General features: G+C 34.4%; 1 protein-coding gene across 1 annotated transcript in view; it reads left to right on the forward strand.

The window, feature by feature from the left end:
• The window catches only part of ORC4 (origin recognition complex subunit 4), a 47654-nt gene that overhangs the window by 10789 nt on the left and 22331 nt on the right, over positions 1-14534 (forward strand). The window contains exons 4-7 of the mRNA XM_007454551.1: positions 8254-8329; positions 8815-8900; positions 11823-11871; positions 13721-13872. Coding sequence (XP_007454613.1) covers positions 8254-8329; positions 8815-8900; positions 11823-11871; positions 13721-13872 — 363 coding nt within the window. The remainder of the gene's footprint in view (positions 1-8253; positions 8330-8814; positions 8901-11822; positions 11872-13720; positions 13873-14534) is intronic.

The raw sequence follows: 14534 nt of genomic DNA on the forward strand, positions 1-14534 counted from the left end.
CTCGCGCCCGTTTCTGGAGTTCCTTTAGGCAGCGCTCTTAAAACCCCTCTCCTCGCGCACCAGGAAACACAGAGGGAAGAAAAAGTCTCTTGCCTCCTCAGCAGGTGCAGCCTTTTCCCCGGACTCCCTCCCGGCTAGCCGTGGCGCACTAACCCCTTCGGGCTATGTTCAAGCCGCCAACCCCAGTCCTCTCCCTGAGCTCCGACCGAAACCGAAACCGAGCCTCAGCTCGCAGCCCCTCCCGCCTCGGCGGGCGAGCACACAAGCCTCTCGGGCTGGTGAGTGCCGGTCGGCACCGATCCTCCGTGCGGGAATCTCTCCGCTTTGCCCTCCGCACTCCTGTTGCTGCGCTGTCCTCCGCGGCTCCGAAGCTCCCCGCTCCGCCTCCCACAATCTCTGCCCGCGAAGGGGCTTCCTAGTGTGTGGAGACCTTTCCTCCTTCACAGCTCCCTCCCGCTGGTGCAGGTGCCGTCCCTATTCTTTTGTCTCTGTTTTTAATTAATTTTTTTTTTCTTTTGCCCTACCCAGATATGTGGGGGGTTTCTTGCCTTTTGGGAGGTCTGAGGTCTTCTGCCAGCGTTCAGTAGGTGTTCTGTAGGAGCTGTTCCACATGTAGATGTATTTCTGGTGTATTTGTGGGGAGGAAGGTGATCTCCGCGTCTTACTCCTCCGCCATCTTTCCACCGCCCCCGATACTGTTGCTTTTTTCCCTCAGTTTCTCTTTTCACATTCTTCATTCATTATATAAGACAAACTATGGCTGTTATATTGCAAGTATTACTATTTAATTATAAAATCTGTTTTCTGCTATATTCCATGCAATAAATTTAGATTTCTCACTAATATGCTTTTTATATTATGTGTATAAGTAAAATTATGTAAAATAGAAATAAAATTACATTTTTATTTTTTAAGCAGTATGTTTTCACTGTACATTATGTAAGATGAGGAAATCAGGACTTCAGGATTTTACTGTTATCACCCATTTCCAGTATTGTTTGAAGTACATCAATTGGGAATTTAGATCTAGATAATTTCTTTTTTAATCTTTTAAGAGTTTTCCATTTATTATAATCACATTTACGATAGTATTTATTTTTGACTTTAATTTGGTTCAGTCCTTGGGCTCAGTCCTTGTATGTAACCACTGTTTCTTTGTTCTTGTTTTTTTATTATGATTTTCCTTTTTGTTTTTGACTTCAGTGCTATTTGGGATAGTTTTTACAGGAGAACCATGTGACTAATATGCTTTGGAATTATTAGACTATTTAAAATTATTAACAATAATTCTATTAACAATAGAAAAACTGAGCAAAGATATGCACAGAAAGATCATAGGAAATTAAATACAACGCAATCTTAAACTTATAAACATGTTCAATTTCACTCATATTTAGTAAATTAAATAAAAACTATAGTAATTTTCTCTATCAGTTTGACAAAAAAACCTGTAAGATTGATAACATACTGATGTTTTTGCTGGTGCTATAAATTAGAATCAGACAAAATCTAACCACACTACAAATGTGTATACCCTTTGACTCAGCAACATTTCTAGGAATTTACCATTGTGAAATGATATGTGTACAGTTACCTATTTCAGCACTGTTTGTTAATAGTGAAAGATGAGAAACAATATAAATGCCCATCAACAGAATACTGGTTGACAAATCATGGTACATCCATCCATATAATGGTCTATGATACAGCAGTAAAAAAGAATAAGGAAATATTTGTAGACAGTGCATAAAGAAAAGGAAGAGAAAAAATGCTCGTATTTCTGTCGGTTCATCTGTGAACCAAAAATTCCCTGAAATGTGTATATATTTTTAAAAATTTTTATTGGAGTATAGTTGATTTACAATGTTGTGTTAGTTTCAGGTATATATCAAAGGTGAATCAGTTTTACATATACACATATCCACTCTTTTTTTAGATTCTTTTCCCATATAGGCCATTACAGAGTATTGACTAGAGTTCCCTGTGCTATACAGTAGGTTCTTATTAGTTATCTATTTTATATATAGTAGTATGTATATGTCAATCCCAGTCTCCCAATGTATCCCTGCCCCCTTTATCCCCTGGTAACCATAAGTTTGTTTTCTACATCTGTGACTCGTTTGTAAATAAGTTCATTTGTACCCTTTTTTTTAGATTCCACATATAAGTGCTATCATATGATATTTGTCTTTCTGTGTCTGACTTACTTCAGTCAGTATGACAATCTCTAGGTCCATCCATGTTGCTGCAAATGACATTATTTTGTTCTTTTTTATGGCTGAGTAATATTCCATTGTATATATGTACCACATCTTCTTTTTCCATTCTTCTGTTGATGGACATTTAGGTTGCTTCCATGTCCTGGCTATTGTAAACAGTGCTGTAGTGACCATTGGGGTGCATGTATCTTTTCAAATTATGGTTTTCTTCAGGTATATGCCTAAGAGTGGGATTGCTGGGTCACAAGGTAGTTCTATTTTTAATTTTTTAAGGAACCGCCATACTGTTCTCCATAGTGTCTGGAGAACAATTTACATTCCCACCAACAGTGTAGGAGAGTTCCCTTTTCTCCACACTCTCTCCAGCATTTATTATTTGTAGATTTTTTGATGATGGCCATTCTGACCGGTGTGAGGTGATACCTCATTGTAGTTTTGATTTGCATTTCTCTAATAATTAGTGATGTTGAGCATATTTTCGTGTGCCTTTTTTTTAATTTATTTATTTAATTTATTTTTGGCTGCATTGGGTCTTCATTGCTTCCCGCAGGCTTCTCTCTAGTTGCGGCGAGTGGGGGCTGCTCCTCGCTGCCATGCGCCAGCTTCTTATTGCAGTGGCTTCTCTTGTTGCGGAGCACAGGCTCTAGTCACCCGGACTTCAGTAGTTGTGGCACGTGGGCTCAGCAGTTGTGGCTCGTGGGCTCTAGAGCACAGGCTTAGTAGTTGTGGCGCACGGGCTTAGCTGCTCCGTGGTATGTGGGATCTTCCCAGACCAGGGCTCGAACCTGTGTCCCTTGCATTGGCAGGCAGATTCCCAACCACTGCGCCACCAGGGAAGTCCCCATTTTTTTTATATATAAATTTATTTTTATTTTTGGCTGTGTTGGGTCTTCGTTGCGCAGGGGCTTTCTGTGTTTGTGGCGAGTGGGGGCTACTCTTCGTTGCGGTGCATGGGCTTCTCATTGCGGTGGCTTCTCTCGTTGCAGAGCACAGGCTCTAGGCACGCGGGCTTCAGTAGTTGTGGCTCACGGGCTCTAGAGCACAGGCTCAGCAGTTGTGGTGCACGGGCTTAGTTGCTCCACGGCATGTGGGATCTTCCTGGACCAGGGCTAGAACCTGTGTCCCCTGCATTGGCAGAAGGATTCTTTACCACTGCACCACCAGGGAAGTCCTTTCATGTGCTCTTTGGCCATCCATGTGCCTCCCTAAGATATTAAACACTAATAGAGTGAGTTATTTGTTGAGGCGGGGATATGGGAACAGAGGTAGGAATCTTTTCACTGCATATCTTTTTATACTTTTTGAGGGGTAAACTATATGACCATACAATCTATTTTAAAAACTAAAGAATGGAAAGTTGGTTGAAGGCAAGGGTAAAAACCCCAACAACCTGCTTAACAGAACAAATCACTAAAGTCATTCAGACCACAGAAATACAAAAGAGAAATGAAGTTTAGTAGTATGGGGAAATGTAAAAAAATATTTTAAATACATCAAAAATTATTTTGCACATTACTTACAACTTGGCTGGGATTGAACTCTTAGGTCACAGTTTTTTCTCCTTTAGAATTACATAGATTTTACTCAATTTGTATTCTGTGGGAAAACTCCAAGGGTAGGCTTTTCTTTTTTCCTTTATAAATTGCTGTTTCAATCTGGATAGTTTAGATTATGCAGTCATAACAACCCTAAATTTCAGTGTCTTGACACAAAAGAAGTTTATTGTTTACTTTTGCTCTATGGGTAGTGTGGATCAGCAAGGGGGCACTGTTCTCTGTAGTCACTCAAAGGAAGTGGTGGATGTTATGTCAGCATTTCTCCACGAACACCCCAGTGGAAGAAAGGGAGCATGATGAATCATGGACACTCTTAAAGTTCCTACCCAGTGGTGATACAGAACACATCTCACAGTTCATTGAACAGAGTGAGTCACATGGTCACACCTAATTTCAAGAGAGCAAGGAAGTGCATTTTTCCTAGGTGCCTAGAAAGGGAGGTTAAGCAGAAGTATGGTGAATATCACTGATGACCACCACAGCTAACATGTTTTGAGTTTGTGATTTTTCCTTGTCTGGATGCTTTTAGAATTTCTCTATCTTAGCAGTGTGAACATTTCACAGGCTGTTTCCAAGTGTGGGTCATAAAAACGGAAGCTCTGCAAACCCTCTTAATGTGAATTTAAGTCTTTCTTTAGTAAAGGATAATTTTCCTTTCTTTCCAGTTTTCATTATTTTATTGTTTTTGGAAAACACATTATCCTATGTATTTTTTATTTATTTATTTTTTTGTGATACACGGGCCTCTCACTGCTGTGGCATCTCCCGCCGCGGAGCACAGGCCCCTGACGCGCAGGCTCAACGGCCATGGCCCATGGGCCCAGCCACTCTGTGGCATGTGGGATCCTCCCAGACTGGGGCACGAACCCGCGTCCCCCACATCAGCAGGCAGACTCTACCACTACGCCACCACGGAAGCCCTATCCTATGTATTTTTGAAGAACATTTTTACACAATACTTTAATTCTTCAAGGAGCTGCATAGTGATACTCTTGTATCAGTACAGGAGAAAATGAGATCTAGGAAATCAGTACATTAGACCTGTTATTCTGTGGTACACTGTGCATCTTGAAACAAAATAACAATGCAACAGAGAAGTTGAATCTCAGTGATTTATACATCAAAGTGTCAAGCCTAAAAATATAACTTAAACATGACTGAATTTATTCTGAACTTTCATCTTGGAAGTTTGTCCCTAAAGGCATGGAGAAAGTTCAGAAAAAAGGAAACAGAGCTAGTAAACGCTTACAAAGTTGTATAAGTAAATACAAATTAAAGCTATACTCCATTTCATTAGTAAATTGGCTAAAATAGATATATTTTTTACAGAAAAAGTAAGCAGATAGTACAGAGTTCCCATATAATCTCCACATACATACATGCACACACGTGCACACAGTTTCCCCTATCATTAATATCTTGCTTTAGTGTGGTACATTTGTTAAAATTAATGAAAGTGATAGTGAAACATTAGTACTAACTAAAATCCATTGTCTACATTAAGGGTCACTCTTTGAATTCTACAAGTCTGTGGGTACAACACACTGTTCTGGTGTTTTGACGTCATTTATCTAATGTGAGTTAACTGGAATATGGAAGAACCCATACCTGGTATTCCATTTTGGTACAATTTAATTTATTCCTACTGCACTCCAATATTGAGAGGTCAAAAAGATAAGGAGTATTGTTTAACTCGTGCTACTTTTGTGATTTGTTGTATGTGGGAGTATCCTGAGATATAAAATAAGTTATTCTTAGATAAGAATTTTATTATGTAATATAATTAGTATAATTATATATATCATAATATTAGTACAATCATGTGTTAGTAATATTATTAGTATAATCATGTAAATTTGAACTTAAAAAATAAGATTACAGTATATTTAAAACACTATCCTTGGCCAAACTATCCAAAATACAAAACTTCAAAATCTACAGTTAAGCAATAAAGCTAACAGATATTGTGGTTTGTTGTATTTCAAACATTTATTTTAAAAATAGATATGGTTCCAAATGACAGATTGGACCCTGGAAAATACTCTTCTATATAGAGATAAGTGTAGACATGAAAACTTGCTAGATGGTTAAGTAGGATGTTTCTTCTAGTTGATATTTCTTCTAGTTGGATATTGTTGAATCTTGTGTTCCATAAAGTATTTGGGAATAGTAATAGTAGGTAAGCATAAAAGTCTCTGGATGTTGGCAATTCTAAGCAAGCTGTGCTACTATGTTGGTAAAATTAATTTTTAGCTACAAAGAATGTGGAAATGGGGTAGCCAAATTGGTTATGATGGTTAATGTAACATAACCAACTAAGTTTTTTTAGTACATAATATAGTTTAAAATATTTGAAAAGATGACATTGTTTCCTTGAAAAAAAACTGGCATTATGTGATTGGTAACCTAGCTAATTACACAGTAAATTTTAGCAGTATCCAGAGTGGAACTAAAATTATTATTTGAAGACATACTTGCTAATATGATCATTTCAGACAGTCACACCTCATAAAAAAATTGTGAGCTGATTCAAGCAAATCAAGTAACCTGGTGTTAAAGTAAATTCAGTGGAAAGAGGCTATAAACCTGTTACAACTCTCTCTATGCATATGTAAAATGAAGGTATTATTTATTAACCCTGTTTCATTTTGCAAAGAATTTGAAATGGTTTTGAACAATTCATCAAACGTAAAATGATTTTAAACATAAAATCAGAGCCAGGGAAATATAAATATTATGTAAGTAAAATATCAAGAGGTGGGGGCAAGAACACAGCAGGTTACTAAGAGAATACAGCATAAGAGACCCAAGTTTGTATCATCTGGGGACTAACTCTTGTGATAGGGTCTGACTTGATCCAAAGACAGAAAAGTACCACCTCATCTTCTGACAGTTTTCTGTAAAGAATGTAACATCTCAGCTGGGCTTTTACTCATAGTATGACAGTTGACATTTTGAGATTGTCTTTTTTTAAGAGGACTTTTTTAAGAGGACTACCTGTGATCTGAGGTAGAATTCCATATGCTTTAGAAACTATACAGATATACCAGGAATAGCTAGTACGTTTGATACACTGTTGTGAAATGTAATAATTTAAAATGAGGGTATTTGTTTTCTTTCTATTGCACAAAGATATTACAGTGACAAATAGAGGTAGAATATTGCAAATACAAATAGTATTTTGTTTTTCAAAATAGCTTACCAGTTGTCTCAGTGACTCTGTTGTTTTTTTTTTGGTTTGTGTGTGTGGGGGGGGGGGGGGGTCCGGGGGCCTCTCCCTGTTGTGGCCTCTCCCGTTGCGGAGCGCAGGCTCAGTGGCCATGGCTCACGGGCACAGCTGCTCTGTGGCATGTGGGATCTTCCCGGACCGGGGCACGAACCCGTGTTCCCTGCATCGGCAGGCAGACTCAACCACTGCACCACCAGGGAAGCCCAGTGACTTCGTTGAATAATCCTTTTTGTCCTCACTAAATTTTGATGCCATCTTTATTGTATACATAGCCTAATTTCCTGGACTATATATTTTGGAATAGTACCATTCTATTTCTATTTTCATATTAAAAAGAATAATCTGCCATTACTCTTCCTTTTAAAAAGCTTTATGTTTTTTCTTAATTCTATTTATTTTCAAGTTTAAGAAAATATGTAGTATTAATATGAAGAGATATATATGATAGTGCAATATGAGTGATAAGATGTCACAAATCAAAAAATATAAAGAATGTAAGTATGTGGCATAGAAACCTGTAATTATAAAAATGTGAAGCTTTATAATTGAACAGTTTAAGGTGGCATAACACTTTCTGGGTATTTTTAGTAGTAATTACTATTATATTTTATTAGTATTAATAATTTTTTTTTTAATTGTGAGCTCTAAGTTTAATAAGGGCTTTCTTTGCTTACTTAGCAGCTAACAAAGGCAACATCTCTTTTTTCAGCTTAACCTCTTGGTATTTCTTTTTTAATTTTCATTTTAAGGTAACATACAAAGTAGTTCACAGTATTTCATAAAAATTGCTATATTGGGGGCATATGTTTTGCTGTCATTTAGCATTGTTCTTGTACTTATTTTCAATAGCTTTTAACTGATTTCAATGATAATTTTGTAGAGGAAATGGTGGAGACATATAATGAACTGACTGAGACATGAAGTTCTTAAGTGGCCATAGTTTTATGCGACTTCTCCTGTAGAGAAGTATTTCTTTGAAAACTTAAGGGTTATTTCTGAACGTTTATTAGAAGTTTGGGTAGCTGCTTGAGAGAGTGTGGCATCAGTCCAGGCTCCGGCATCTTAAGAGTCAGACTTTAGGAGTTCAGTTAAACCTTCTATCTACAGAGAATCTGCACATTTAATTGTTGAATTTTAAATGACAATCTGTTTATATTCTGTTCCTATTACTGATAGTTTAAAAAAGAATATGGGCTTATCATCTTTTACCTATTATTAAATATTTCATAAACTTTTTAATATTATTTAGTTAATAAACCATGCTTTGAAAGAACTAATGGAAGTAGAAGAAGTGAGTGAAAATGTATTACAAGTTCACTTAAATGGTAAGTATGTCCTCATTTTGCTATTGGAAGTGATGTAGGCCATGTGAGCTTTTTATATTATGAACCTTAATTTACTCGTGTGTTTTAAATCTGCATTAATAACTATATTTTAAAAACTAAATCCGTGTTTAACAACTTTTACTTTAGCACACTGTACACATTATTTTTAGAAATTTAAAAAATATTAATAAAGGAGTTACATAAGGTCTCTTGTTTTTTTTTAAATAAGGTCTCTTTAAGGTCTCTTTTAAATAAGGTCTCTTGATTTTTTTAAATAATAATCCCAAGGAAGATGGTTCTTTGAGTCTATTAAATGTTTTCACTGTTGAGTTTTTAAAAGGAAATAATGTACACTAACAGGCTTTGACTTTTTTCTTTCTAGTTAAATTTTTTAAAGCATTAGAAAATTTACTTGAAAATAATCTGCATTGTATCAAATACATATTTCATTTTTATTAAATACTTTAAAATGGGCTTTATTTCAGGACTGCTGCAGATCAATGATAAAATTGCCTTAAAGGAAATCACAAGGCAGTTAAATCTGGAAAATGTAGTTGGAGATAAAGTTTTTGTAAGTATCATTTTCATTATTTTATTAAGTAGGCTTCAAATTAAAGTCTGTATAGCATAGATACGTTCATATTTTTGGAAGAGTAGGAAGAGTTCAGAGATTCTAAATTGAAATATATAAGATTCTTATAAGAATGTACAATGTACTAGGATGTATTTATTTATCAAATCTTTATGTTTAGATTTTTTTTGAAGTAGGTTATACTAGTTATAAAATACTTCAAGAAATCCAGGTTTGTGTAGATATTATCTGAGTTTGTTTCTTTATCTGTAAGGTAAATATTATGATTCTCTATGCTTGGAGATAGATTAATATGTTTTTAAAATTACTACACTCTAGAAGTCTATTTCTAGTCTTATGAGACTTGGATAGCATGGGAGTAGTGGAAAATGTATTGAATTTGAAGCTACAAAAAGTGGATTTGAGTCTTGCCCTGTAACTATTGACTACCTGGTAATCATGGCTAATAAATATCTTTGAATTACAGATTCCTCGCCTGTTAAATTGGCATTATCTTATTATACTTACCTCACAGATTTATTCTAAAGAAGAAAAGAAGTATTAAACATCATTTATGTTTTGTTTTTTTTTTAAATAGGATGGTAATATGCTGTGCAAATGTCAGTTATCTCTTATTATGAAAATGTTCTCAGAAAGTTAGCCACATCTTATTATTGTAGCTTGGAATCTCAGGACAGTAAACATCAATAACAAACTGATAAGAAATGTTTTGGAACTTTTATTAAACTTTTTACCTACCACTTGGTTTATAAGGCTCAAGGGAAACATGATTAACTTGCAGCTGCCTTAATTTTCATAATGAAATGACTCATCTGCTTAATGCAATTGCAGCAGGTTGTAGACGTTCCAAGTTCATTTTTTGGTCACTGGTGATCATTCAGTGGTGTCACTCTAATCTCTAAATTGTCTCTCTGTTCTGCAGTAACACTGACATAGTTGTGTAAGCCTCCTAACATTTAGTAATTTTATTCTTTAAAAATTACCTATAACAAGTTGAGCCAATCATGTGTTACCCTTCCATTATCTACAGGTCTTTTTTTTTTTTTTTTCTGCATTGGGTCTTCATTGCTGCACGCAGGCTTTCTGTAGTTGTGGTGAGCGGGGCTACTCTTCATTGTGGTGGGCAGGCTTCTCATTGCAGTGGCTTCTCTTGTTGCGGAGCACGGGCTCTAGGTGCATGGGCTTCAGTATTTGTCGCACATGGGCTCAGTAGTTGTGGCTCACAGGCTGTAGAGCGCAGGCTCAGTAGTTGTGGCACGCAGGCTTAGTTGTTCTGCGGCATGTGGGATCTTCCCAGACCAGGGATCGAACCCGTGTCCCTTGCATTGGCAGGCGGATTCTTAACCACTACACCACCAGGGAAGTCCCTATCTACAGGTCTTTGAAGTGCAACTTCAAATGCTTCTTCTGTAGATCTGTTGTTTTGCCTCCTGTCCAGAATGTAATGTAGAAGATAGCGGCCTAGTTGGCAAAGGAGAGTTACTATTACGTAGACTCTCTTTGACTTTTGGTTTCCAGTAGATAAGTGTTTCTGACTTTTCTAAATAGAGCTATTTGCATTGGATTCATATGAAATAATACAAGGCACAGTTGGTTATCATCCTAGTCATCACTATTGTTATCATAATCCCCACATATACAGATTATTAGTGTAACTTCTATATTGTATAGATGAGGCACCTGAGGCTAAGAGAATATAATTAGTGTGCCTAAAGTCATAAAATGACAAAGGCTGGGCATTAAAAAACTAAGTGATTTAACCCAGACCCTTTCTGTTTTGATGTACTTAGAGCAAACTTGTATACAAACTTGTATATTCATATATACACACACACACATAAATGTGTATATTTATATAAATATATACTCATATAAGTAAATTCTTGTAATATGTGCATATGAATTTAAGTATATACTTAAACTTAATGTCAGGTATAATAGTCTTTAAAAAAATAGTAAAATGTAAGCACCCTTTGAGTAACTTTGACCACTGATTTTCCAACAGATTGTCTCTGAGCCTTTGTTTATGTTATGGTAAATACCTCTTGCCCTGCCTACCTTGGAAATAGTATTATTTGACAGTATGTAATCATCACAAAATATGTAGAAGCTCTTTAAAACCTGTTATGCTATTTTATATCAGTTCTCTCTACTGGGAAACAAACAAATGGGTTTCTTTTTTCCTATATATCTCCTCAAATTTAAAGTTGGCTGTTTCTTTAAGAAATCTGAATGAAGTAAAAATTAAGGACTTAAGTGAAAAAATATTTTAATGAGGCCTTTATCCACAAGCTGGAACATCTGGATAATGCATCTGCTACTCTATTAATTTCCAACCAGAATATTTAAGTTGTATCCAAAAATGTTTTGGCTGTGTTCCAAGTAAACATAGCCAAATTTGATATGATACATACAAATTCTATAATATTCTCTTGAATAGAGAAACACTGTTGTATTGTCTGATGTTTGAGGCAAGTTTCTTCTCCCTATTCCTTTTGGATCTCATTTAAATTCATGGTAATTTTTTTAGTGGTACAAGTTTCAGACTTGCAAGAGACTGATGTGTTTCAAGATACAAAGTGCAATGGATTTCTTGTTCTCTGACTATTCAGAATATAACAACTCTTAAAAATTACCTTTAAATAAAGTTAACAGTTTTACAGATTTTATCCAGAAAATATAAAATTTTGAACATGGCATAATAATGCCATTTTCAGTGCTATGCCATCTCTACTTTTGTATTTAAGTTTTAGATTGTAAGCATAGAGATATTTAGCTCAGAATCTGGCCAGTGACTTTGGCCAGATACACAGTGTCTATACAGTATATAGAATCATATAGCCCTCTTTTATTCTTTATTTCACTAAACTTCTAGTCATGGTATCTTTTTTTGTTATTCAGGGAAGCTTTGCCGAAAACCTTTCATTTCTTCTGGAAGCTTTAAAAAAAGGTAAATATTAGTATGTTTAACAATATCAAAAGATAATTGTTTAGCTTTATTTTTCCCTTGATCATATGCTTTTACAAAAAAAAGAAATATAAAAAAGAATAAAATAATGACCACTGAAATCCCTAATAATAGTGATTATTCCAACTAACATTTGATTTCATATCTTTATTCACCTGTAGTATATCATTGGTATAGACATAATTTTCAATAAGAATAAAATCTTTTCTATTTTGCTGTGTGATATACATCTTTTCACTTATACTCCTGGTATGTCGTAAGCATCTTTCCATGTCAGTAAATATTGAGGTGCATCATTATTTTTATGGTTCTCATATATTTCATTTTAAAAATATAAATTAACTATAATTTAAAATTCTAATATAATGAATTATAATTTATTAATCACCAGCTATCAACTTTTATTTCTAATTTTGTATGGTTAGGAAGAAATGCTTAAATGATCATCCAGATTTCCTGGGGTAAATTTCAATGGGTAGATTAAAAGGTTCTACATTTAAAAGAATAAATATTAATTACCAAACTACCCTAGAAGGTCCATTTTCTAAACATATTTAAAAGTACTTTTTTCCTACAGGACCTCAAAAACAATTATTTTCATGTTTGCCTACTTAATAGAAAAAATTTTTATTTTAGTTTAATTTGCATAATTTGGGTACTGATGATGCTCATATCAAATTTTAATTGGCCACTGATATTTCCTGGTTTGTGTATTTCCTGTTGGTTCTTTGCCTTATTTTGGTGGTTTATCTCATACTTATTATGTGAATTCTTGCACTTGTTTCTTTCTTCTCTTAAGTTTGGTTTGGACTTTTCTGCTGAATAGAAGTTTAAAATTTTTTACATAGTCAAAATTTTTCTCTCCTTCATACTTTGACATTCACTTATATTTTCATCCAGTACATATAATTCATAATTTGGCTGGAATTTATTTTGGTTAGGTGTAAAGTAAAGATCTAATCTTGAATATACCACTTTTTCCATTGTTATGTAATGTTATATGTTATCAAAAACTAAAGTACTATATTATGTAGGTCTAGACTTCTGAGTGGTCCCTGTGGTTTTAATATCATTTAGGTTAATGCATATGTTTTATTATCTATTGGATAATATTATCAGATTTTATCTAACAGATCATATTAATAATTATTATTAGTAAATCTGTTTATTATCAGTTTTTTTTCACTTTTTATGCAAATATAAAGCCTTAGACCTTAAGGTAATAGTGATTGTTCTGCTAAAGTAGTTTCCATTGTTGTGAGGAGAAAAACAAATCCACAGAGTTATGTTGAACTTTTCCCTATTGTAGAAGTGTTAAAATTGTCATTAGTAGGAGTTAAAGTACCTTTGGTTAAACTTAATAGTAAAAAATTATTTCTATGGGAAGATTTACTTTGTATTTCTACTAACTAAAAATAAGTCTCTTTTGAAGTAATAGTTTTATGTCCCTCTGTATTTAATCCCAAAGTGTTTTGGTCTCTGTAGGTGTTAAAAGATCTTGTCAATTTTCTGATATAGAAGAATTATGTTTACATAATTTAAAAAACAATAGTCTTCAGTCATTTAAATGATTTTCTTAACATCAGTAAAGCTACTAGAGTCTGGTGATTGGACTGTGAATTACCTGAGGGCCATAGGGGCTATTTTGTCCTTTGAATAATTTCTTTTGTTGAATAAATGTACATGCATTGGTAAGTGCCCCACCCAAAGTAGGTTATCAATATATTTTTTTTGAATTGAGTTTTAAAAAATGAAATGTAATAAATAGTTTGGAAATTTAAGAAAGGCTGATATAATTGCTTGTTAATATAAAACTCTTATTTTTTCTTAGGTGACCGGACTAGTAGTTGCCCAGTGATCTTCATATTAGATGAATTTGATCTTTTTGCTCATCATAAAAACCAAACACTCCTCTATAATCTTTTTGACATTTCTCAGTCTGCACAGACTCCGGTAGCAGTTATTGGTCTTACATGTAGATTGGTAAGTGTTTCTATTTTAAAAATTGATTATAATATTTAGAAAATTAAAGTTTAATTACTGACTTAGTTACTATGTAGGTCATTTTTCAAATGTATTTCATCAATACTTGGCACATTTATCCCACTTTTCAACTCAAATTGAGGAAAACAAGGAAATATTTATCACATATCCTCATAGACTAATACCTCCTGCCATCTAATCAAAATCACTGAATAAAAAAATGTGAAGTGAGATTATGCTAATAAATATAATTTCTACATTAGCAAATAAAGAGAAAGTTAAATAACCTCACTACCATTTTATAAAAATTGCTCATAGTTTCTACTTTTTACATTTAAGATTCTTTCCATATTTTAAAAATGCTTGGAATCAACTCAAAATGATACTGTCCCAACTTTGTAAGTATACATCTCCAGAAATGGAAGGGATTATCTCTATCAGGTTGTCACAGTAGATAGTGGCTTCTTTGCTCCTTGGAGGATTTTAGAATGATTTAACCATAGTGTTAATGTCACTATCACATTACTTTGTGAAGACTCCATGCATGTTGAACCTTGTGTACTTTCAGACAGCTTATGTAGGTCTTTTTGCGTTTACCTTATCTCTCTATCTCTTTTTTTTTTTTTTTTTTTTTTTTTTTCCCCGAAGTGGGTCCCCCTTTT

Source organism: Lipotes vexillifer, unplaced genomic scaffold (assembly GCF_000442215.2).
Source record: "Lipotes vexillifer unplaced genomic scaffold, Lipotes_vexillifer_v1.1 scaffold335, whole genome shotgun sequence".
Taxonomy (NCBI): Eukaryota; Metazoa; Chordata; class Mammalia; order Artiodactyla; family Lipotidae; genus Lipotes; species Lipotes vexillifer.